The 25,683-nt window shown below is 38.4% G+C and overlaps 1 protein-coding gene across 4 annotated transcripts in view; it reads left to right on the top strand.

Annotated features, from left to right (window-relative positions):
- The window catches only part of nipbl (NIPBL, cohesin loading factor), a 77,689-nt gene extending 53,982 nt beyond the window's left edge, over positions 1-23,707 (top strand). Inside the window, exons 16-48 of one of the 4 annotated variants that reach the window (XM_018090824.2) lie at positions 309-395; positions 1,102-1,333; positions 1,695-1,846; positions 4,013-4,093; positions 4,415-4,515; positions 5,338-5,470; positions 5,608-5,690; positions 5,905-6,037; positions 6,562-6,705; positions 6,813-6,902; positions 7,399-7,610; positions 7,687-7,789; positions 7,985-8,083; positions 8,172-8,318; positions 9,023-9,157; positions 9,886-9,984; positions 11,058-11,111; positions 11,824-11,932; positions 12,046-12,182; positions 12,783-12,923; positions 13,466-13,559; positions 13,794-13,960; positions 14,747-14,837; positions 15,297-15,470; positions 15,822-16,012; positions 16,795-16,902; positions 17,991-18,191; positions 18,277-18,423; positions 18,611-18,879; positions 19,678-19,846; positions 20,172-20,357; positions 21,765-21,825; positions 22,184-23,707. In XM_018090824.2, coding sequence (XP_017946313.1) covers positions 309-395; positions 1,102-1,333; positions 1,695-1,846; positions 4,013-4,093; positions 4,415-4,515; positions 5,338-5,470; positions 5,608-5,690; positions 5,905-6,037; positions 6,562-6,705; positions 6,813-6,902; positions 7,399-7,610; positions 7,687-7,789; positions 7,985-8,083; positions 8,172-8,318; positions 9,023-9,157; positions 9,886-9,984; positions 11,058-11,111; positions 11,824-11,932; positions 12,046-12,182; positions 12,783-12,923; positions 13,466-13,559; positions 13,794-13,960; positions 14,747-14,837; positions 15,297-15,470; positions 15,822-16,012; positions 16,795-16,902; positions 17,991-18,191; positions 18,277-18,423; positions 18,611-18,879; positions 19,678-19,846; positions 20,172-20,357; positions 21,765-21,806 — 4,311 coding nt within the window. In that variant the 3' untranslated portion in view covers positions 21,807-21,825; positions 22,184-23,707. The remainder of the gene's footprint in view (positions 1-308; positions 396-1,101; positions 1,334-1,694; positions 1,847-4,012; positions 4,094-4,414; positions 4,516-5,337; positions 5,471-5,607; positions 5,691-5,904; positions 6,038-6,561; positions 6,706-6,812; positions 6,903-7,398; positions 7,611-7,686; positions 7,790-7,984; positions 8,084-8,171; positions 8,319-9,022; positions 9,158-9,885; positions 9,985-11,057; positions 11,112-11,823; positions 11,933-12,045; positions 12,183-12,782; positions 12,924-13,465; positions 13,560-13,793; positions 13,961-14,746; positions 14,838-15,296; positions 15,471-15,821; positions 16,013-16,794; positions 16,903-17,990; positions 18,192-18,276; positions 18,424-18,610; positions 18,880-19,677; positions 19,847-20,171; positions 20,358-21,764; positions 21,826-22,183) is intronic. The other 3 variants (XM_018090823.2, XM_012967934.3, XM_018090822.2) reach the window with 3 other exon arrangements.
- Positions 23,708-25,683: the final 1,976 nt, after the last annotated feature.

Genomic DNA, 25,683 nt, shown 5'->3' with positions numbered 1-25,683 from the left:
TTTATAAACATTTGTAACTCTTATATTTAGAGCCTATTGAGCCACTGAAACATATTATTTTCTCATCTGCATGATTATAGTACAAAGTGTTAATTAAGTTTATATTGTTTGTAATGAAAAATAATTTATGAAAATGGTAACACTTCAGGCTTTGTCAGGCCAAGAAGGCACAGTAGACTGTGTCTCAAACATTGGTGTAGTCCAGTTTTACAAAGGAAAAATAAGTGAAAGAAATGTTTATTTTTTTCACATCATAAAAGGTCAATATATTGTTCCTGGTAGTTGATTTTGCTTATCTAATTATACAGATCTCATCTGAAAAAATGGTCAAGTTACTAGGCATACTGGAGAAAAACATTCAAGATGGGGCGAAGCTGACAACTATGCTGAACCATGTAAGTTGTTTTTATTTTTGTAAATTATGGGTTTTTCCCCCTTCATTGGGTATGTTGTAATTGTAGATTTTAACATTAGAGATTCTACAAACACTTTCATACTATATCTCTACTGTAAGTCTTGGCAATATATTACTTGCTACTTGAGCATTTTTTTTGCACAAAATAGTTTTATTTTCCCCACCCGGAGTGGAGTCTCTATCATCCAGCACCAACTGCAAATGAAGAGACATTTTTTTTAGCCCCTTGCCCTGATTGCAATGAAAGACTTTGTCCCAGATGGGTATTAAGACTTTTTGGGGGGTTTTTTTGGACCCACTACAAATTAAAGCCAATTGGAATGGTAGGCTGGGGACACAAAGCTAAAGGAATATTTTTAATCTTCATATCTTCTGTATAAGAATTTGGCTTAGGGTCACTGATAATGTCTTTATTGAATGAAGTGATATAAAGGGGTGGAGCTTTTATAGAAACATTGCATATAATGTGGGGAACTGTAGTATGTGTGGAAAATCAGCCCAAAATCTATTATGTTTTTAGATTAACGTTTCCCCCTACTGGTGAAATATGAAAACTAAACATTTTTAACAGTAAAGCAGGACAAGGATTGAACTGTCAAGTTCTGCTCAAACATTTATTTTATAATTGGTTACATTTCTGGATAAATTGTTGCATGTAATAGATTGTGTTTCTATATAACTTTTAGAATAATGACACAGAAGACGAGGAGAAGCTGTGGAGGGATCTGATTATGGAGAGAGTCACTAAGTCTGCCGACGCCTGCTTGACAGCCATCAACATCATGACATCGCCCAGCATGCCTAAAGCAGTCTATATAGAGGATGTGATAGAGCACGTTATACAGTACACTAAATTCCACTTGCAAAATACACTTTATCCACAATATGACCCTGTTTATAGGTTGGATCCTCATGGGGGTGAGTAATAGATTTGACTATTCTATTATTCTATCATTGTCACATGATGTTTTTGTCATGGTTAACCTGATTTAACTTTTACTGCCCTTTATATTTTCCTGACTGTGCACTTTATATATTTCCCGTTACAATGTCTGCAGAGAGGTTAGTTTAAAATGGTCTCCCTCCGCTAGGGCTCTTTCTTGTAAATGAGTCTGTACTTGACACCAGAATAGTCAGGTTTTTTTTTAAAGCAGTTGTTCTTCCTGCTGCAGAAGTATTTGAAAGTGTGTGGTAGGGCCTGTGAAGTTATGTTATGTTGCAAGCATAGTTAATGTATACTCTTTATGATTGTTTGATTTTTTTTTTTTAACCTAACTAGGTGGATTAATGAGTTCTAAAGCAAAAAGAGCCAAATGTTCAACCCACAAGCAGAGAGTCATTGTGATGCTGTACAACAAAATCTGTGACATAGTTGCTAGCTTATCTGAGTTGCTAGAAATCCAGCTTCTTACAGATACAACCATCCTTCAGGTAAAGTATTTTCAGTGTCATGAAACACACATAGCAATATTTTTATGTTAGGATTATTTTCAGTACAATGAGAGACCTGGCCAAGGCTTGTATAGAATACATATGCCATGTTTTACTGTTATTTACAGTGGCTTGCAAAAGTATTCGGCCCCCTTGAACTTTTCCACATTTTGTCACATTACAGCCACAAACATGAATCAATTTTATTGGAATTCCACGTGAAAGACCAATACAAAGTGGTGTACAAGTGAGAAGTGGAAGGAAAATCATACATGATTCATATCTAGTATAAATAAATTTGAAGCAACTGGACTTGTTTAGTAATCATTGAAACAAGTCCAATTTTCAAATTTTTTTATACTAGATATACCATGACCTGGATGAATGAAAATCTTCATAGACATACATGATTCCAAACATTTTTTACAACTAAATAACTGCAAAGTGGGGTGTGCGTAATTATTCAGCCCCCTGAGTCAGTACTTTGTAGAACCACCTTTTGCTGCAATTACAGCTGCCAGTCTTTTAGGGTATGTCTCTACCAGCTTTGCACATCTACAGACTGAAATCCTTGCCCATTCTTCTTTGCAAAACAGCTCCAGCTCAGTCAGATTAGATGGACAGCGTTTGTGAACAACAGTTTTCAGATCTTGCCACAGATTCTCCATTGGATTTAGATCTGGACTTTGACTGGGCCATTCTAACACATGGATATGTTTTGTTTTAAACCATTCCATTGTTGCCCTGGCTTTATGGTTGGGGTTGTTGTCCTGCTGGAAGGAGAACCTCCGCCCCAGTCTCAAGTCTTTTGCAGACTCCAAGAGGTTTTCTTCCAAGATTGCCCTGTATTTGGCTCCATCCATCTTCCCATCAACTCTGAGCAGCTTCCCTGTCCCTGCTGAAGAGAAGCACCCCCAGAGCATGATGCTGCCGCCACCATATTTGACAGTGGGGATGGTGTGTTCAGAGTGATGTGCAGTGTTAGTTTTCTGCCACACATAGCGTTTTGCATTTTGGCCAAAAAGTTCTGACCAGAGCACCTTCTTCCACATGTTTGCTGTGTCCCCCACATGGCTTCTGGCAAACTGCAAACAGGACTTCTTATGGTTTTCTGTTAATGGCTTTCTTCTTGCCACTCTTCCATAAAGGCCAACTTTGTGCAGTGCATGACTAATAGTTGTCCTATGGACAGATTCCCCCACCTGAGCTGTAGATCTCTGCAGCTCGTCCAGAGTCACCATGGGCCTCTTGGCTGCATTTCTGATCAGCGCTCTCCTTGTTCGGCCTGTGGGTTTAGGTGGACGGCCTTGTCTTGGTAGGTTTACAGTTGTGCCATACTCCCATTTCTGAATGATCGCTTGAACAGTGCTCCGTGGGATGTTCAAGGCTTTGGAAATCTTTTTGTAGCCTAAGCCTGCTTTAAATTTCTCAATAACTTTATCCCTGACCTGTCTGGTGTGTTCTTTGGACTTCATGGTGTTGTTGCTCCCAATATTCTCTTAGACAACCTCTGAGGCCATCACAGAGCAGCTGTATTTGAACTGACATTAGATTACACACAGGTGCACTCTATTTAGTCATTAGCACTCATCAGGCAATGTCTATGGGCAACTGACTGCACTCAGACCAAAGGGGGCTGAATAATTACGCACACCCCACTTTGCAGTTATTTATTTGTAAAAAATGTTTGGAATCATTTATGATTTTCGTTCCACTTCTCACGTGTACACCACTTTGTATTGGTCTTTCACGTGGAATTCCAATAAAATTGTTTCATGTTTGTGGCTGTAATGTGACAAAATGTGGAAAAGTTCAAGGGGGCCGAATACTTTTGCAAGCCACTGTATATACCAACCGAGTCCAACTATGTGAAAGATAGCTGCTGCCTTGGAATAATGTACCCTTATTTTACAGTGTTAGTTAAAACGTTAATCCAAGTTCTTTTATTTTGGATGCAGTCATCACTTGATATATCACGCATCGTTAAAGCTGCCCTTCCTTTATTATTCATATGTTATTCATATATGATAGAATATTAAAATACGATTCCACCCTGCTTATGCAGACAGTAGCCTTTTTATAGAAAAGTCATTTTCATACTAAATATGTATATTCACACTTACATCAGTTTTTGTATCAATGTATCTTATGTTTGGATTTTTGTAGGTGTCATCTATGGGAATCACACCATTTTTTGTTGAAAATGTCAGTGAGTTGCAGCTATGCGCTATAAAGCTGGTCACTGCGGTAAGATGATATTACAGTTAAAATTATTGATGTAATCTGTTTGGCAGATATGATGTAGCTGAGTAACTGTTAAAGATTACTGCTTAACCTCCAACCCAACTAATTCTCCAATTTCCCTTGTTTTCCATGTTTTCCCTATTTGCTTTAAAATCTATTCAGCAGTAGAGTTTTATATTATGCAACAAATTTAATATTCCTAGCCTTCACTCCTTTCCATCTGCAATATTAGATAGTTATTAACCTTCCAACTTGCTTTTTAACCATATACTGCCCTACACAGTTTTCACTGATAGTCTTTGTCCATTGTTTTATTTCAAATAGGTTTTCTCTAGGTACGAAAAACATAGGCAACTCATTTTGGAAGAGCTCTTTACCTCTCTTGCAAGACTGCCAACAAGTAAAAGAAGCCTGAGGAATTTCCGGTACTTGAACAGAAATACTGTTTTATTAGTGTAGTTTGTTTAGTATTATAAAGTTGAATAAAATAATATGCATTTATATGTTCATTTAACGGATAGATATACCCTTAAAGTAATTTAATGTAACACTGACGAGAGTACTAATTCTTGCAGTTTACATTCTTTTTTTTCAATATTCAAATATTAAGAGGAATGTGTACGGTTAATTTGAATTATTTTTTTTTGTACAATAGCGCCACCTACTGGTTGGTTTCCAGCTGTAATGTAGTAAAGGAAATTGTCATGTGATCTTCTTGTTTGGAAAAGCAATAGAAACCTTAGATAACTTTTCTCACTTTCTTATCCAAAAGAACATCAGCCCAGCCCTCTTTCTTTTGACAATTTCTTTTGCTACATCACGGTCGGAAACTGAACAGAAGGTGGCACTGTTTTAACAAAATGTATTCAAATTAACAGTACACGTTGCTCTTAATGTATTTAAAACATGGAGGAAAGTTTTGGCAACACAAGTGGTGTTGGGAGCTATATATATTTTCAGTTGTATAATAATTAATATAGGTAAACCTTAGCTTTGTAGTTAAGAATTTTTACCGTATTTTCTGCTTTCTAATGACCTAAGGGCTGAAAGCAAAGAGAGGGACAAGCAGGACTTTACATTTACTATACATAAAATTTATAAATGTTTTACTGTTTAGCTTAAGGGTTACAAGGGTTAAAGGTTCACAGTGTAGTGGAAAATAGAAGAAACTTTAGTGTTCTCTTACTGGCACAAAACCTTTGTCATACTTTGATGTTTTTTTGTTTTTTGTCTTGTTTTTTAATCAGGCTAAACAGCAGTGATGATGATGGAGAAGCAATGTATATTCAGATGGTGACAGCGTTGGTGTTACAGTTGATACAGTGTGTTGTGCATTTACCTTCAGACAGAGATCATGCTGAAGAGGAGTCAAACAAAAAAGTAAGATTCCTTGCAATCCTAACTTTATATACGTTCATGTTTCCTAAATGTATTTGTTTAAAAGAGTAGCAAACCATTTCTTGGTCAAAAATGGTCAATGTGCATTGGGCTTATTTGCTGTATTCTGATGTTTATAGATCGACCAGGATGTTTTCATCACCAACTCTTATGAAACAGCAATGAGAACTGCACAGAACTTTCTCTCTATTTTCCTTAAAAAGTAAGTATGTTGGGACTTTTACTCTGTGTGTTTTCTGATAAACATTCCAGTTTGCCACAGTTTTCCTCCTGATAAGCTAAATGAAAAGCATTCAAACTTAATATGTGCTCTTAAACTGTTATCTGAAAGGTTTTACTTAGAGTGACAGGTCCCCTTTAATGTTCTCCTTTTAAATGCAAAGGTGATATTTGAAACATTATTCTTACATTTGCAGGTGCGGAAGTAAACAGGGGGAAGAGGATTACAGGCCGCTGTTTGAGAACTTTGTCCAGGATCTTCTATCTACTGTTAACAAGCCTGAGTGGCCTGCTGCAGAGCTGCTGTTAAGTTTATTGGGAAGACTACTGGTACGGCTTTATGGCTCTTTGTCTAATTTGTCTAATTTTCTTTCACTTCTGCCTGTACAGTAAAAACACTTCATGTACCTGTATTTAGGCCCAGATCCAGCTATTCTAATATGTAATGATTGTAGGTCTCTGCTGTTTTCTTTGCATTACACTTCAGGATAGTGTTACAAATCATAGAGAAACAAGGCCAACGCCCTTCAGCCAACAATTGGTTATGGGACCCATTTCTGTGAAGGAATCAGCAACACCTCTTTAAACTAGTACAAGATAAATAGCTCTGTTTACCCTGATTCATTTGTTTGGGTGGCCAAATTATTTTTCAGCTTTTATTATAATGTAATTTTAATTTTATTTAAGATGGTTTTTACTTATTCTATTTCAGATGTGTTTGTCTTCCAAAAATTAATATATTTAGAATATATTAAAAAAAATAAAAAAACTTTATTGTATATGTTTAAATTAATTTTAATAATACTGAGAAGCTTGATTGGTTATATTTACATTTTTTATTAACTGACTTTTAGGTTCATCAGTTTAGCAATAAATCGACAGAGATGGCTCTGAGAGTGGCATCTTTAGATTATCTTGGGACTGTAGCTGCACGGCTCAGGAAGGATGCGGTCACCAGCAAGATGGATCAGGGGTCTATAAACCGCATTCTGAAACAGGTAAAATGATGGGCATTAAAAATGTACAGACCTGGAGGTTAGAAGGTAAGCTCTTCTACACCTTCTGTGCTGAGAGGAGCCATGATTTTTTTTTTTTTTAACTTTAGGCTCCAGAAGGTGAAGATGACATTCAGCAGCTACAAAAAGCACTGCTAGATTACCTGGAGGAAAATACAGAGACCGACCCATCATTAGTGGTAGGTTGGACCTGGAAATGTTGAATAAACGTGTTCGCCTTTTAGTACATTTAAGGGCAAGAAAACCCAAATACAAAGTTGTGGCTATTTTACCACCACTACAGGTCAGTTAGGTTGCCCTATATTGATTATACCTTGAGGGTCACCTGTTTTATTAAAAATTCATTTTCTCAATAGCAAGTGCTTATCTCACTGAGACTCCTGATTCCCTGTCCCCTGGCCCTGATTATGGAGCTTGTGCAGCCCATTATAATACAAGGCTGTCCAAAAGACTAGCTCATCATCACTGAAACTGAATCTATTGCTAACAATACCAAGACGGCAGTTGCTGTATATAATAAAGATCAGGCTTGATGAACTGTAGTACAGTGGGTTTTTACATTTGTTTTGGAAGTGAAGGAAGTGCCCCAATAAATAACTAATGTATTCTATCAACATTATAACATAATTTATAACCAAACAGATCATAGAATTAATTCTATCTTCTCTCCCTCAGTTTTCTCGGAAGTTTTACATAGCCCAGTGGTTTCGTGACACTACGATGGAGACAGAGAAAGCTATGAAATCCCAAAAGGATGATGACTCTGATGGAGCACAACATGCAAAGGAGGTGGAGTCTACAGGAGATATTATGCGTCGAGCAGAGAAACGGAAAAAGTTTCTTCGAAGCATCATTAAAGCTGTCCCATCTCAATTTAGCACTTTGAAGTACGACTAATAGATAAATTGCCTTTCTTTGCCATTTGATTGGTTTATGTGCTCTAATGTACTTTTTTAATTTCAGGTCAAATTCAGACACTGTGGATTATGATGATGCGTGTTTGATTGTACGATACTTGGCCTCTATGAGGCCGTTTGCCCAGAGCTTTGATATTTATTTGACTCAGGTAAGGAATTTATCATGTGGTCAATTTCTGTAGTTCTTACTCTCTAAGAATGCCTAACATATTTCACCTACTTTTTCATGTATTCAGCAGTAATTTGAAGTCTGGTTAGTTTGAGTTTTAAGGATAACCATAAAAAGGCTTTAAGATTCTAAAAGTATGTATTTACAAAGCCCATTTGTGTTTTATCTCTTTCAGATTTTGCGGGTACTTGGGGAGAATGCTATTGCTGTCAGAACAAAAGCTATGAAATGTTTGTCTGAAGTTGTTGCTGTAGATCCCAGCATTCTTGCAAGGGTAACTACTCGTTTTCTAGCAGCTAATAATGGTTTGCCTCTTTAGAACATTTTTTCTCACGTATTAACCTGTTTGTTGTATTTTACAGCTGGATATGCAAAGAGGTGTTCATGGGAGACTAATGGATAACTCAACCAGTGTCCGAGAAGCAGCTGTGGAATTGCTGGGACGGTTTGTGCTCTGTAGGCCGCAGCTCGCGGAGCAGTATTACGATATGCTCGTAGAGCGAATTCTGGTAAGATGTTATCCTGCTGTTTTTGAGAAACTTAGCATTAATTATGATGTAGCCAGTGATCTTCTGTGACAATTTGCTAGATATTAAAAATTAAAGGTAAACTTGCCCTGTTATAGCACAAACCCCTCATACAAAGCACCTAGTATTTGTTCAGCAGCATGGGCTGGCCTAACAATATGCTGATTCAGAGACACGGCCTAATGAAGAGCTCTTTCCTTTACATGTTCTCTATTAAATATTACATTTGATTCTCTCAATGCCTATTTTATTCTATCTGACTAGAACAGTTACATTAATGCTGGCACGCCATCTTTAATAAGATAAAATTTGTTCATATTCATCTTATTTATTTGAGAAACTTAGAAATATAAATTTACAGAATCCATTAAGAGCAGCATATGATAGATCTATAAACTGAGACATTAAGAGATGTATTTAAGGTCTTGCTTACCCTTTTACACCTGGTTAAAAAAAAAAAGTACTTTAATATGCTACAACAGCTATTCATAGATTCTGTAATATTGGAACCATTTTTGGTTTCATGTCACTTCTCTCATCTGTGCAGAATAGCAATTTATGGTTTTACTCAGTGCCTGAAAGCTGAGAGCAGCGCTGCAAGTGTGAATGTTGCCTATTCTGCCTAGTTTTTACAGTTTGTATGCACTGTGAGCATTTTGGTTACTGATTGTATCATCTCTTTGCAGGACACTGGCATCAGTGTAAGGAAGAGGGTCATAAAGATCTTGCGGGACATCTGTTTGGAGCAACCGACCTTTCCCAAAATCACCGAAATGTGTGTAAAAATGATCAGGAGAGTAAATGACGAAGAAGGCATTAAGGTATGACATGCCCCTTTTGTGTAAGCCAGGCCTACAGTCGGCAGAGTGTGAGTTATGGGTGATTTAGAATTTGTTGGGAGTCAGATGGGCAAGTTTTAACATGGATTCCTATCATCCCCTCGCACCATATAATTATGATTTCAATTTACCAGCTTGTGACTACAGAGACAAAGAACTGAACTGCAAAAGTGTGTTTATGTAAAAACATTATACTGTTATTGTAAGTCAATAAAGCTGATATTTCCTGTATGTGTACCTACCCATTTAAAGGGGTATATCACTCTTAACATTTAGTTTGACATAGACGCTAATATCAAGTCAATTTGCATTTCACATTTATTTTTTATTTTTGTCAAATTGAATAGCTTCTTTTTTTCCCAGCATCTTTTTAGTTTGGAATTTCTTAGAGTGGACTGTTTGGAATTTTACTTAGATTGTAGGTTCTACAGTGCAGGTTCCTCCTTCATTTTGACCCGTTTTATTGTATTGACTCCTGTACAGAGCTGCATGTACAAATAGTGATATATACATATATTTAGCAAAAGCATTTGTCATGTTGCTTGGGTTTACTTTAGCCTGGCCTTTAGTGACCAAATTTAGCAACTTTTCAGTCACAGAATAATTAAATATGACAAAGTATTGTTTCTCACCTGTTACTCCACCTGCAGTAATGTGAGCAAACTGTTATTGCTTATGGGATTTACTCATTTGCTTTCCTTTTTATTTAGAAATTAGTGAATGAAACATTCCAGAAACTGTGGTTTACACCAACGCCTCAGAATGATAAAGAAGCGATGACAAGGAAAATAATAAACATCACAGACGTAGTAAGTGTTTCACTGGACAAAATAGCTTGGAGCTTGACACTTTCTGTGCTGCACTTTGGTGCCTTAGTGCCCGCAGCTATTCTTCAACAAAATGAGATAATTGGCCAATGGCCTGGGTGGTTTTAATATATTTTTGCTATTGGTTTTGACTTGTGTAGGTATTTACTGGGATTGCTTGATATTAAAGGGGAAGGAAAGGCTAAGTCACTTGGGGGTGCTAAAATGTTAAGCACCCCCAAGTGACTTGAATCGCTTACCTCGTACCCTGGGCTGGTGCCCCTATTAGGAGAAAACCGCACCAGCCCGGGGCACCTGTAGCGATGCGCTTCCTCCTTCCGCCTTCCTTTCCCCTAGACTCCGAGTCCAGCGCATGCGCAGTAGAGTGAAAAAGCCGACTTCTCTGTTAAAGTTCGGCTTTTCACTCTACTGCGCATGCGCGCGCAGCGAGAGAGGAAGGAGGAAGCGATCGCTGCTACCCCGGGCTGGTGCTGTTTTCTCCATACAGGGGCACCAGCCCGGGTGGCACCCCCAAGTGACTTAGCCTTTCCTTCTTCTTTAAACCCTTTCTCACTAAATAGGATAGATAATGGTTAATAGGGTAGCTAATGGCTACGTTGTTTTCCCTGACACTTTTTACAGACATTTTTACCCTTGAATAGGGCATAGTTTATATAGCTGCCACTTATTAATGTCTAGATGCTTCCTATTGACACGTTACCCTCTACAGGTAGCTGAATGCACACTCCCTGCAGTCATAAGTTTGTATAGAATTTAGTATGGTGTTCTTAAGAATTATCATTATTAAGTGGCATCTGTGTGCTAAGATTTTCACCTCTAACTCTGATTTTCTAGTTATTTATATTCTCAAATAAACAAAATTATTAACCAGTAAATGAATTGCAATTGCACCTTAAAAGTTGCTCTAGTCAGGGAGTGGTGTGCCATCTTGTGGATGTTTTATAAAATACATCTTAGTTTATTCTGTTGCTACTATACTGCCCTCTTGTGTTTGTGTCTGTTCTTCCTGTTCATGAAAACTGCTCTCATTACATAACTCACCTTACTTCTTTTAGGTTGCAGCTTGTAGAGATACTGGCTATGACTGGTTTGAACAACTGCTTCAAAATGTAAGTTTCAGACATTCTCAAATCCTGCTCTTTTTATTCTTGAACCAAAAGCAAAGATTAAGTATGCAAATCTGTGCAAAACTGCATAATATTACTAGGAATTAAGTACATTTCGACTGCTAAAATGTGCATTTTGTCAGGAATAGCAAGTATTTTTAAGAGTTGGATGTCTTTGTCCACCCAGTGGTTTTGTTGTGTGGTTGTGTTGATACATGTTTAGTGTTAGTTCTCATGTGAGCACACAAAGTATATATTGTATTACTCTAGTGGAACTTATAGTATGTTATAGAATGCCCTTCTTCTAGCAACTTTACAATTGGTCTTCATTATTTTCTTTTATAGTTTGTGAATTATTTGACTTCCTCTTTTAAATCTTTCCAGATTGCAAATGGGGGTCACTGACTCTCTCTCTCTCTCTACACTTTCATTATTATTACTTTTTATTCCATATCTTTCAATTCAGTCCCTCTCCTATTCATCTTCTAGTCTCTCATTTAAAGCACTGCCTGGTTGCTAAGGTAAACAGAACACTAGCAACCAGATAGCTGCAGAAATTCCAAACTGGACAGCTGCTAAAAAACTGAAAACCCAAGACCAAATTCAGCTTGTCTCAGAATGACCATTTAAACCTAAACAAACCCTTTAAGTTGTATTAAATGGTTTTATTGATACAAAGGGCTCTTTTAAACTGGCTAAATGTTTTGTTTTCTAGTTGCTAAAGTCAGAAGAGGATGCCTCCTATAAACCTGTGAAGAAGGCCTGTACTCAGCTTGTTGATAATCTTGTAGAGCACATACTGAAATATGAGGAGTCTCTAGCTGGTAAGTTAGTAGTTTCAGTGTAAAAAAAAAATCGTGTCCTTCTTTGATGCAAAAGCTTTAGTACTGCAGTTATATGAATGCATTCATTGCTTGTTTTTTTTATTTAATTGCAGATTCTGACAGCAAAGGTGTAAATTCTGGTCGGTTGGTGGCTTGTATAACCACCTTATTCCTGTTCAGCAAAATCAGGCCTCAGCTCATGGTCAAGCATGCCATGACAATGCAGCCGTACCTAACCACTAAATGTAGCGTAAGTATCACGTTCAGAAACCTTAGACACAGAACTATCAGTTAAAGAATAGAAATGTTAGCAACTTACATATATCCCAAGTAGGAATGAAAATAAGTAAATGCTGTTGCTAGTTGTTGCTAAGTGTTACTGTCATAAATACAGGTTGCCTGGAGGTCTCAAGTTAAAACGCAGTTTGGGATTAAGAAAGACAGTAGCTAAGGCAACAGCCTGTAATATCTACAGTCTGTATCACTTCTATAGAGAATAGAAAGACCGTCTATGAAATATAAATCACCTTTAAATTTGTATAAAGGTTTAGCATCCATTCTTTTGTGTTTTCAAAAAATTAAACACATTTATGTAGGCTACAAACACCCCGGGGCTCATTTATCAACACCGGGCAAATTTGCCCATGGGCAGTAACCCATAACAACAATTGGCTTTTCAGCCAGCTGCAGGTAAAACAATGAATTCAACAAATTGGTTGCCGTGGGTTACTGCCCACTGCAAACTTACCCATTATTAATATGTAGAGCCCCCTCCCTCCCCCCAAATATTAAAGTGTAATACAATATCGCAAGTAGAGAAAGAGGTCCAATGTTTCTTTTATGCTTACAGACACAAAATGATTTCATGGTGATCTGCAATGTTGCAAAAATCTTGGAGCTGGTCGTTCCACTGATGGAGCATCCTAGCGAGACCTTCTTGGCAACAATGGAGGAAGATCTTATGAAACTCATCATAAAATACGGGATGACGGTAAAGCTAGATTTGTGTACTATATAAGTAACATCCGGTTTTCAGATGTGTTGAGAATCTGTCCTTTGTATATGAATTTGTGTGGGTTGTACCTTTTTGAATTGTTACTGATTCTTTAATTTGATTGCAGTATTCAATGATCCTGATTTTCTCTAGGATTACATTTGTATTAGTGTAGTATAGCTGCTTACATTCCCTTTAAATGCCATCTAAATCAGCTTGCTTCCCGCTTGGATATGGGAATGTGTGAAGCAGCATGGTTTCCCCTGCATCTGAAGTGAGCCAGCCTGAAAGATCTGTCAGGTTGGACAAAAAGTAATACTGGAAGCAATGGGTATATTTGCCTTGTTGCTCTGAGCATTAGCTTATATTGGCCAGTGCACCTGTGATGACTGCCTTGAGTGTCAGTTCTCTGTTCTCTCTCTTGTCAGTACAAATAACTGCATCAGGCTTTGGGCCTGGGTTTGAAGTAGAGTACATACAGTGTGTATTTAATATGGCCAGTGTAGGATTCACCTAAACAGTGTGTGCTTTGTTTTTAGGTGGTACAGCATTGTGTCAGTTGTCTCGGTGCAGTTGTAAATAAAGTAACACAGAACTACAAGTTTGTTTGGGCCTGTTTTAATAGGTATTATGGTAAGTATATTTTTAAACTAATATTAAACATTGTGTTATAAGTATGAGTCGTTGCTTTCTTCTTTAGAACAACAAATTAATCCATTTGTTCTTAAATAAAAAAATTTGCCAGTGTAGCAATTTTTGTTTTACATGCATTTATACTTTATAGCAACACTCATCCATCAAAGCAAATATTAGGTTATGGCATCATTTATAGCTTAAACTTTCCCCACTGTGTTTTTATTTCTGCAGGTGCTCTTTTAAAGTTAAAAAGTCAGCATCAGGAAGATCCAAACAGTACAGTCCTGACCACAAACAAACCAGCACTGCTGCGCTCACTGTTTACTGTTGGAGCACTGTGTCGCCATTTTGATTTCGATCAGGAAGAGTTTAAGGGCAGCAGCAAAGTAAATATTTCGGTTTGTCATCCACCATTTTATCCATTTATTACCTATCGTTAATTCCATCTTTCATTCTTTTCTCCGCTGCTTAAATTTCTTGTGTTGTCCAAGTTCTCTATACATTGTGTCCAGTGTTCTGTGCCTTCCAACTGCTATGAACGTTGGCTCTCAGCAGTATGCTTCAACACACACTGAAGAACACTTGTTTGACATCCTTTAATGACGTGTCTTTGAAACATTTTAGATTAGTCATCAAAATTTATGCCGAAGTAAAATACAGCTCATTTCACTAGTAGAGTTAGCCTGACGGGATTTTTGACAAAAGGCCTCCTTCTATGCTATGGGGGGCATACTGAAACAGTAGGGCTCAGAGAAATATGACGCTAAGCTCCACAAACTACGGTGCCTTGTTCCTCTAGGCGGCACGGACCAAATCACCACTGACAAAATGAACCAAATCATTTTAGCAAACAAAACATTTGCTTCTAAATTAGTTCTTGACACAGTCAACACCCTTAGTGGTTAAGTCAGCTGCCACCATTTATACGGGTGGCTGTAGGAATAAATGACTTGATATGATATCCATGGGAGAGGAGTGTAAGTCTTAACATTCCTATTGATGACATGCATAGATGACATTAAAGGTGCCTGTGGGTAGCAATAGCAAGTACTCTCATTAGATGTTATTGTGTTACACATCTTGCCAAACCTTGTTTGCGTTTTTCTCATCTTTTCTTGGAATCTATTATGTGTTGTCAGATAATTTTTCCTATGCTTATATTATGGTTGCTTTGCCTTTTCTAGGTTAACATTAAAGATAAAGTTCTGGAGCTCTTAATGTATTTTACAAAGCATGCAGATGAGGAGGTGCAGACAAAAGCCATTATTGGTCTTGGTAAGTTTTTAATTCTCTTCATTGATCCAGTATTTCTGTTCAGAGCACACACAGCCAGTTTCCTATAAGGCAGGTGTGTTCAAAATTATTTTTGTTGTCAGACCTACTTATATTTGCAGCATCCCAGCCCCTCTGCACTGTCCCAGCACCACTAATGACTTTGCTTCACTTAACTTGACGTCAGAGATGGGGGCGGGTCAGGAGCAGGTATATAAATCAACGTGGAGGGCCAGGTCGGTCTGAGGTTGGTTTAGGGCAACTTAGGCTTGGCGCGGTTTGAATATTTTTTACCCAAACATCTGTGTTATTACTGTTTGTTACACTGACCTGTATTGAAAGTTGGCACAAAAGACACAATAAGCAAAAGATGTCAAGGCTTCTAAGTTTCATCAAATGTCCTATACTGACCCACTCCAAGCGCTGCTCTCAGTCGTTACATTGTGTTGTTATTTCCCTTAGGTTTTTCATTCATTCAGCATCCAGGTCTGATGTTTGAAGTGGAAGTGAAAAATTTGTACAACAACATACTCTCCGATAAGAACAGTTCTGTAAATTTAAAAATCCAAGTTCTCAAAAACCTCCAAACCTATTTACAAGAAGAAGATACCCGTATGCAACAGGCTGATAGGGACTGTAAGTATTAACTAAGGCGGGAAGGTCAGCCAGATATGTGAATTGTATTTAATATATAGGGTGTGTTGTATGTGAGACTCTAATTATTGGGGAATTACAATGCACATAAACATTCAACATCTCCTTTATTGGTTCACACTGCACCAAGATCTCCCATTGCCTTTCCTCTTTCTTTTATATCCCTGCAATAATGTGTCTGTAGCCAGTGTGTTGGGCATCATGTTCATTTCAGTGATTATAAAACATACGTTAATGCTGGTTTTTAGCATAGTTTAATGCTTTTTGTTGTGTTTGTTTGCACCTGTTATCGTGTCACCTAAACTCTAACTAATTGCGGTTACTGACTTTCAGGGAAAAAGATGTCCAAGCAGGAAGATTTAAAAGAGATGGGCGATATTTCCTCAGGGATGAGCAGCTCAATTATGCAGCTTTACCTCAAACAGGTCTTGGAGTCCTTTTTTAGCACTCAGTCCAGTGTACGCCACTTTGCCCTAAATGTCATCGCACTGACTTTGAACCAAGGGCTCATCCATCCTGTTCAGGTAGGAGGTCGGATTTCATTGTTTTCCTCCATCCAAATGAAGCAGTTGATAATGTGTGCAATTAAAACAAGTTAGTATTTACGTTTTAAGAAATGCTGTCAGGATTACATTACAACAAAATGTTATATACAGGCCTGGTGTTGCTAAATAAATGATTTACCAAGGGTATAACAGTATATTTACAGTCGTTTATTATCCTTGTGTATTTTCCATATGCAGACATTAGGAACTGGCTATGTATTTAGATTTGCAGGATTGCTGTAAGGCTAATGTTGTGTAAAAGGGGCAGCTCCATGGGTGTTTTCCAAAGCCTATATAAATAATACAATAAGTCACTTCCAGCATAGGCTTTCCCCTGTTGAAAAATTAATAATGCTGATAAATCAAAGGTTGTAGTAATGCTTTAAATCCCATGGCCTTATTAGTTAAACCCTTCTACCTGTACCTCTGTTGTTAAAGATATAGACATTAGAAGTCACCGATTTGTTTTATGATCATCGAAATGAAAAGGGCTGCAGACCTGCATTTATACAGGTGTCGGAGCTCCAATGTGATCCCTTATTTTAGGGAAGGTAATGTTAATGAGCTTTTATATAACATCACTTGGCACTGACCTTAACTATTGACATCATTAAGCATAGTTAATAACAATAAATGAGGTTATTGATGGTTCTTCTACTTTGTTACAATATACATTACCTGTAGGCAGACAGTAACTTTGCAATGTGTAAATGTACATCCCTGAAACCTTAAACTGAAGCTGACTTGCTTTTATTTTACAGTGTGTGCCATATCTGATTGCAGTGGGAACAGACCCAGAGCCAGCCATGCGGAACAAATCAGATCAGCAGCTAATTGAAATAGACAAGAAATACACTGGATTTATTCATGTAAGTGCAGCGTGAGAAGCGCATCTCTGTATATCCAGTATCTATGGGCATTCAGTGGTTACCGGGTGGGTTATCAGAACTTCAAGTCATATCCATAACACATAGCATGCTCCCTACCCTGATAGTTCTATAGTCCTACACTTCCACACATGATGGGTACCTTTTAACATTTATTTATGACTTATTTTTCCCATGTTACATTTCCATTTGTGAGTGCATAATCACAAATCACCTCTGTGCTCCCCTAAAGCTGTTTTCTGCCCAGATTTTATCTCAGGTCTTGTGTTCAGCTAAACCCACAGAGCTGCGTGTTTGCTGTGGTTGTCGCTCATAATATTAATTGCAAAACTGGATTTTGTGAAAAGTACCGTATTTTTCGCCCTATAAGACGCTCCGGAATATAAGACGCACCCAATTTTAAAGGAGGAAAATCTAGAAAAAAAAAATTCTGAACCAAATACTGTAGTAAAATATTTTCTCACAAAAAATCCCCTTAAATAGAAATGTAGCGTGGAATGAGTGCCATTAACCACGTGTAGGCGACGTAAAATGATGTCACAACACCTGCGTCTTGAAAGAACGCAGACAGTAGGAAAGGTGTGAGCGCATTCGGCGCTGAAAGTGGGAGTGTATTAACTCTATTCGTGCCCGCATAGGTGAGACGAGTGAGGTGTGGGCGCATTAAGCGCTGATGGTAGGAGTGGCCGATCTATATCAGTGCTTACATAGGCGAGTGGGGAGGCATGTCGCATGGGCGCATAACGCTCGCATAGGCAGGTGAAGAGGCGTGTCACTAAGTCTTCTACCTCGCCAATGCGAGTATACTAAAGACGGCAGGTAGACGTTAAAAATACACGCGTTGTCATGGTGACGCGTATGAGAAATAATAATAGCAGCACTTACATTGCGTCTAGTTTGTCGTATAAGACGCACCAACTTCCCCCCCCCCCCAGTTTTGGGGAAGAAAAAGTGCGTCTTATACGGCAAAAAATACGGTAACCATTTTTGTATTCATCAATAATTCTTTTATACACTTATGTAAAATGAATGTATCGCAATAAATTTGTGTCTTTTCTATCATTTTTCAGATGAAAGCTGTGGCTGGCATAAAGATGTCATACCAAGTGCAGCAAGCAATTAATTCAAATGCAAATCGGACAGTGCGTGGGTTCCGGCAGGATGAATCTAATAGCGCTTTGTGCTCCCACCTGTACTCCATGATCCGAGGGAACCGCCAGCACAGGCGAGCGTTTCTAATCTCGCTGCTCAATCTCTTCGATGATGCCGCGGTATGGGATTATCTAAACGTTAGGCTGCATATATTTAGGCGTTATTTGGTGCTGAAGGTGACATTTTTGTTTTTTCTTTTCTCAGAAAACAGAAGTGAATATGCTCTTGTATATAGCAGACAATCTAGCATGTTTTCCATATCAAACCCAGGAAGAGCCTCTCTTCATCATGCATCACATAGACATCACATTGTCTGTGTCTGGCAGCAACCTCTTGCAGTCCTTCAAAGAGGTAAGTGCCTTGTGCTGGTTTTTTGGTTTTTTTTATGCCTGTGTCTGTCATAATGACTTATACTATAGAAAAATATACTGCACTTATAGATGTTTGGCTCTTTGGCAGTGACCCTGATTCTCCAGCACATATTCTTTTTGGCTCTGGGTTATTTTCTTTAAACATTCTGTATTTCTGCTGTTTGTAGTCAATGGTGAAGGGGAAACAAAAAGAGAAGCACGTGCCTATTGAAGACAGCAACAGCGAAAGCGAGGAAGAAGTCTGTCGCCCAAGGAAAACAAGGCGGCGAAGACACTCCGGGTCTGACTCTGATGGAGAAGACAATGTGGAATATGTGCTTAGATGCCTCCCAAATAATGCTTCTCCTCTCATTGAGTTTGCAAATGCCTCCCAAGGAATCTTATTGCTACTGATGCTCAAGCAGCATATAAAGAACCTTTGTGGGTTCTCGGATAGGTAAATCCCTTATTATTTTTTTTTTTTTTTTTTTAATATTCTCTTAAAACTCACTAATTTATTGTCCACTATTAAGTGTATATCCCTTCCAGATTTAGACCCAATTGACCTTTTGGCTGCACCCTTTCTCTGCACCGAGTTTCTTAGGTGGGACCAGTCTCCACAATTAGTGAATCCCTGCTTTTATTCTATTATTATTAACGTTTATTTATAAAGCGCCAACATGTTCCGCAGCGCTGTACAATAAGTGGGTTTCATACATTGGACATACAGAGTAACATATAAAGCAATCAATAACCGATACAAGAGGTGAAGAGAGCCCTGCCCAAAAGAGCTTACAATCTACAAAGCTAGTATAGAATTCTCAGCCCTGTGACGTCTGTGGTCCCACCCACAAGAGGGGAATAGACAGTGCAAAGTGCTGATTTGTATAGGTGTATAACTCAGTGGCAATTACTTTTGTAGTACATTATCTTATTTCTTTGCTGTTTAATGAGAAGTCCTAATCCTTACCCACACCCTAGCCCTGCCGTACCTTTCTTGTGCAGTGACTACATATTGAGATTGGGAGGTGCAAGGCTCTTGTAGGCTGTATGTGCTGATTACTTTGGTGACCCAGCCTATGGGATTCTTACTTGCTCCTGGTCCATTTGAAGGTTGCCTTTCAGCCCTGCTGGGTGAGAAGGGGACACGCAGAGTTGGCTACCTGCTGTTGAAGTAATAGGTATTTCCTTTAGGTGTCGATAACTTAAAATATGTTCACTGCTCAGAGTCTGTTGTTTTCTTGTTTTTCTACAGTAAAATTCAGAAGTATTCCCCATCTGAATCAGCTAAAGTGTACGACAAGACGATAAACAGAAAACAAGGTATCCATTTCCACCCTAAGCAGACCCTTGAATACTTAAAGAGGAATATGACGAAGATTAATGATGATCTCAAGAGGACAATTGCAAAACAATATTTGGATGTAAGTAAAGCTGAATTGGTAAAGCATTGTAGTGATATATAACTGGTGCTAAAACTGTATATTTGCCTTTCTGTCTGAATATATAGCTGCACCTACAAATCTGCAGTACATGCTTCACCTAGTGGCAGAATGGCAGATCTGTTCATATATTTGTAGGTTATGTGCTGGGTAATAACCTACGGTGCATGCAAATACTATAAAGGAATAATAACCAGTGTACAAAGCCAGAAGAGATCTCATTTATTCCAACTTTAACTCGCCCCACCCTGCAAGTTCTGCATGGAATAACAAAGTGGCCTTTGCTGTGCAATCTTGTCTCTCCTAGTTCAAGTTGCTGATGGAGCACTTGGATCCCGATGAAGAGGAGGAGGAAGGTGAGGTATCGGCGAGCACGGATGCCAGAAATAAAGCCATTACCAACTTACTAGGAGGTAACAGTCCTAAAAACAATGTGGCTGAGACAGAGGAGGAAGAGAGTGATGGGGAGGAGAAAGCAGGGGGCACATCAGGGGTAAGTATCAACATGCTAACATCTCTGGATGCTTCTGTAGCTTGGTGACTGTGACTTCTCTTAGTACTGAACCGCTCTGTATCACGTAGGGCCCTGCTTGACTGAGCTCTTCAGTACTAATCTGTGTACTTCTAGCTGCCGACTTGCATGTGTAGCATATGACTAACCTCGTCTAATATTAGAGCATTTAATAATGTAGAATGTGTGTGCATCTTGATTAGCTGATAAGACTGTAGGGGTGTGGGGGTTATGCATGTGCATCTTTTGGGGCCGGTATATAAATGAATATGTTTTTCGGGATGCTGTTCTCCTCTGTTCCCTGAATGTATGAGTCCTGGTCTTTAAAATGAACCTCTGCTCTTTCTGCTTTAACTCCTCCTGGTCTGTTGCTAGCTCCCCTACTCCCTAACACATTAGCTTCCTGTTCTTCCAGCACCACTGCTCTGAGCTCCTTTCCTACTTATTCATGTTGTGTGCATGGTGGCTGCCCAGGCTTCTTATTTATTTTTGTCCTCCAAATTACCTCTTACCTCGGTTTTTGTCATTAGAAAAAAACAAAACCCCTGTGCTGCTGGAGAGACCAGTAACCCTGTACTGGCCATGTCTCTGGTCGCTCTACCCACACAGGGGTACATGAATCCCTTTACCACAGCACTGATCGGACTGCAAATGGGAGTAACAAATGACTTGCCATGGCTCAGAAATGGCTGCCTTCATCACACACAAACAATTTGAGTCAAATCCTATCATGGCAGCCTTTCTTGCAATGGTGGTTTCTGTTTTTTTCTTTTTTTTTTAACCAGTCTTCTTTAAAGTGCAGAATATTACAGGACAATTTGGTCTGCTTCCCATAAGCAAACGCCTGTACATTGTAGCTGCATTCTTTGGCATTCCCATTACTTACTGATTTGAAGTGTTTAATTGCTCTGCTCTTCCCTCCCATAATGAAATCTATAAGAACAAATACTAACATTCAAAATCACTTAAAGTCAACTTTCCTATACTTTTACAATGTAAATGTTTAATAAAGTGCCAACTTTTACTGGAATTTTTTTCTCGAGGGATAGGTAACCTGCGGCTCTCCGGTATCTCATTTGCTGCACCTCCATCGTCCTTTGAGTTGGTTGGTGGGAATGATGGGTGCTGCAGGGGAATTGCTCGAGAGCAGCAGACTTTGCTTTTCCTTCAGCTGGAAATATAATGGTTTTATTCTTCCCCTGAATGAATTCCCCATCGATTACCTGTGCTTGTGTTTTTAATAAGGGATGAGAGGTGGTTTATGGTTGTTTGGTCCCTGTGCTGTGGTCTTCTACGTCAGGGTTTTTCTTTTTATCATATAATTTTTGCTGTGGGGGTAAGAAGCCATTTTGTAGCTAGACTTAACCATTTATACATCTTTTTTTGTAGAAAGGGTTTAGCGGAAAAGGCAAAAAAAAACGTAGAAATTGAGATTTATCCAAAGTAAAAGGTAATTTTAATTTAGATTTCCTCTTCTATTCTATCCCTATTTTCTTGCTATAATTTTGTAACATATATTAAAAAAAAATATATACATATATATAAAAAAATACAAACTTTGAATTTTGCATTCCGTAGCAGTAAAAGTCAGTGGTACACGTTAAAGACCTGACACTTCCTAGGCACTGGTGGTTTTAATGCATCCCATGGATTGGAGTGGGGGTGTGCTGGGAAATTCATACCACGGTGCCTGGGGTTATAAATCTTTGATGTGTAACATTCACATCCATTCCTATATGTTAAGTCCTGTTTTTTTTTTTCTTCCTTTCCTTCTCCTCTTTTCTCCGTGTCGACGTTGGGCCGTAAAGCTAAGAAAATCAAAAAGATTATCAGATTCTTCGGATGTGGCAGCGCAGATGAACGAAACTGTAGATGTCCAAGATGTTATTGCAATTTGTTGTCCAAAGTACAAGGATCGGCCACAGATTGCAAAAGTAGTGCAGAAAACCAGCCATGGCTTCAGTGTTCAATGGATGGCAGGCTCCTACAGTGGCACCTGGGCCGAAGCCAAACGCCGGGACGGCAGAAAACTGGTGCCTTGGGTAGACACTATCAAAGAGTCAGACATTATTTACAAAAAAATTGCTCTGACGAGCGCTAATAAGCTGACTAATAAAGTTGTTCAGACTTTACGATCGCTGTATGCAGCCAAGGACGGGACTTCCAGCTAATGAATTTGTATATTTGCAGCCAAAATTTACAGGAATCCAGAAACACACACAAACTTGAAAAAAAAAAACAAAAACCTGCATTCTGGCAAAAATTAATTAAAAAAAAAACTACAAAAACCCCTAAACACACACACAAAAAGGTGATCAGTTTTATCGCAACGTAAACAAAAAAAACCAACAAAGCAAAACGGGAACTTGGCCGTCAGAAGGAAATGTTTGGTAAACATTGTGTGGGAGCTTCCTTCGCTGTTGTACAGCAGAAACCGTCTCAGTTCATTTTTACTCCCACTGTATTATAGTTTAACAAAAATTGTTTATATCTTGAAGAATACTTTCTGTTTAAAAAAAAGACAAACGCAAAAAAAAACAAAAAAAAAAACAACGAAAAAATAAACAAGTGAATGTTGAAAATTAGTCTGTTAATGTTCTTAATAAAGTGTTCTTGGAGTTTAATAACCTAGCAGCGGATGGCTTTCTTTAGCTTAGCCCGGGCTCCAGGGGAGCACTCATTTCCCTTTTACTCTTTTACTTTTTATTTTCTTTCATTTTATTTTTTTAATCCCCGGCTGTAAAGTGGCAGAATGCTCTGGATATATATAATTTATTCTGTTTAAAAGAAACAAAACAAAAAAAAGCATGCAGTATCTACGGCCTATCTGCAGGAGGAGGGTGTTTGTTATTTTTGTTTTTTCTTTTTTTTTTTTTTTTTGTAAATGTAGATTTTGATGTATTAGGTCACCCTGAAAAATAACACGAGACAAACACAAAAAGGGATCCCCCCCAGACGACCTGGCGGAGATAATACTGCAATAAATTTTTTTTACTTCTTTGTTACTTGTCTGTTTCCATTCAACTTTCTTGATGTAAAGCTGTTTTGAATTGGATTATATTATTTTGCAGTCTTTTATGTAAAGATAAACAAACAAACAAAAGTTTCCTATCAGTCGTTTTCAACTTAAGGCATAAATATTGTTTATACGGTTTGTATAGGCTGACTTGGAAATAACTGCTATCTTTATTTTCACCCCTATGAAAGGGTATAGACACGATTTAACTCCCGATTTTATTGTATCCTTGAAATATTTAGTGTTAACCATATGATTTAGCACTGTGCCAAACACATTTTCAAGAATGTTTGATATAAAAAGAAACTATAGTTTATTCCTTGTATGTTTGGATTTCTTTACTCTGCTCTTCAGAATGGTTCGCTCCAACGTTTATTCTGTTTTGCTTGTGAATTTTGCAAATTGAAGACTCAACGATCTGAGTTTAATTTCTTATTTTCAGTTCTCTTGTTTTTTTGGGCTGTTCACCATAACGTACCAATGGTGGCCTTGAACTGTGTGTATAGCAAAAATTTGTGTTAGAAAAGCTATAATATGTCTGGTGAGGGGGAAGAACACACACCGTAGGCATTATTTCCTTATCGATAAGACCATAGCCAATGTTCTTGTTGCCATGCTAACAGCCCATAACTTACAGTTCTTTGCAAAGAGTGGTTGCTATGCTGGTGCCTTGTAAAAAAAGGTAAGTGGGTCATATAAGAAACGGCTGAAGACAGGAGGTAACTTCCAAGTCTGATTATTAAAGGGATCCTAAATGACACTGTATACATTGCAAATAATTCACTCGGCTATTTAAAATTGTATTCTTGAACCAACACATGTATTTGTAGCTGTAATATTGGTGTGTAGGCGCCATCTCAGTGCATTGTGCCTGAGTCTGAGCTTTCAGCCAGCGCTACACATTAGAACTGCTTTCAGCTAACCTATTGTTTCTCCTACTCCCATGTAACTGGAGGAGTCCCAAGCCGGACTTGGATTTCTTACTATTGAGTGCTATTCTGATACCTACTGGGAGCTGCTATCTTGCTCCCTTCCCATTGTTCTGCTGATCAGCTGCTGGGAGGGGGGGATATCACTCCAACAGCAGCGCAGCAGTAAAGTGTGCCTGAGTCTGAGCTTTCAGAAGGAGCCAGCGCTACACATTAGAACTGCTTTCAGCTAACCTATTGTTTCTCCTACTCCCATGTAACTGGAGGAGTCTTGGTTAGACTTGGGTCTTTTACTACTGAGTGCTATTCTCATATTTACCATTAGGTGGGGCATGGGAGCATTTTTAGCAATGCAGCGGTCAGAGCTGCTATCTAGGTTACCTTCCCTTTGTTCTGCTGATAGGCTGCTTTGGATAAGGGACTCCAACCTGCAGTAAAGAGACTGAAGTTTATCAGAGCACACAGTCACATGGGTGTTGGTAACTGGGAAAGTAAGAATATGTCTAAAATCAGATTTCAAAATTAAATATAAAAGTCCAAAACACACTCTGATGCACTCTGGATTTTTTTATGAAAAAAATTATCTTTATTGTGTCAACGTTTCAATACCACAGAGGGTTGTCTTACTCAGGACAGAAACACACCACAAGTGTGTATAGAAACATTTATAGTCTACATCACAAGAAGAGCCTCCAAAGATAACATTCAACTTTCTTGATGTAAAGCTCTGTTTAAAGATTAGAAACAGTACTACCAACAGGTCTAAGTTTGTACTTGTCCTTTAAATGTCAGGATATACTATAGTTAATGTTTTAACTGTTTTTATGGACTTATGGGGGAAGGGCTATTTATCCAGACCAACACTTTGTGGGAGGTTCTTGTGGTGTACACAATAAATGTTTATATACACTCTTGTGGTGAGCTTCTGTCCTAAGGAAATCATCTCTTTGTGGTGTCGAAATGGTAAAATAAAAAGATTTTTTTTTTTGTATTTTTGATTACAAAATGGACTTTTGCTGTTTGGGAGCTGAGATTCCCCATCTAATTTGCACCTGGTGAAAAGTTTGTTAAAGGAGTGCAGGCCAGTTCCTTACCAAATTACAATAGTGCAAGCTAGAATTATATATTTATTCTGCAGAAAGCTTTACCATACCTGAGTAAACAGCCCTCGAAGTTCCTCTGTTTGTTTAAGATAGCAGCTGCCATTTTAGCTTGGTCTGACTTCTCTTCTGTACCTGAATCTCTGGGCTCAGATTACAGCAGGGAGGGAGAGGAGCAAGCTGAGCATGCTCAAGCCCGAACCCTGGAGATTTGAGCTGAGAAAAGGAAGTCTGATACAGAAGAACATGTGTACTAAATAAGA

This window comes from Xenopus tropicalis, chromosome 1 (assembly GCF_000004195.4).
Source record: "Xenopus tropicalis strain Nigerian chromosome 1, UCB_Xtro_10.0, whole genome shotgun sequence".
Classification (NCBI taxonomy): domain Eukaryota; kingdom Metazoa; phylum Chordata; class Amphibia; order Anura; family Pipidae; genus Xenopus; species Xenopus tropicalis.
The sequence above is the reverse complement of the archived record's forward strand: the minus strand, read 5'-3'. Positions and strand labels throughout refer to the sequence as shown.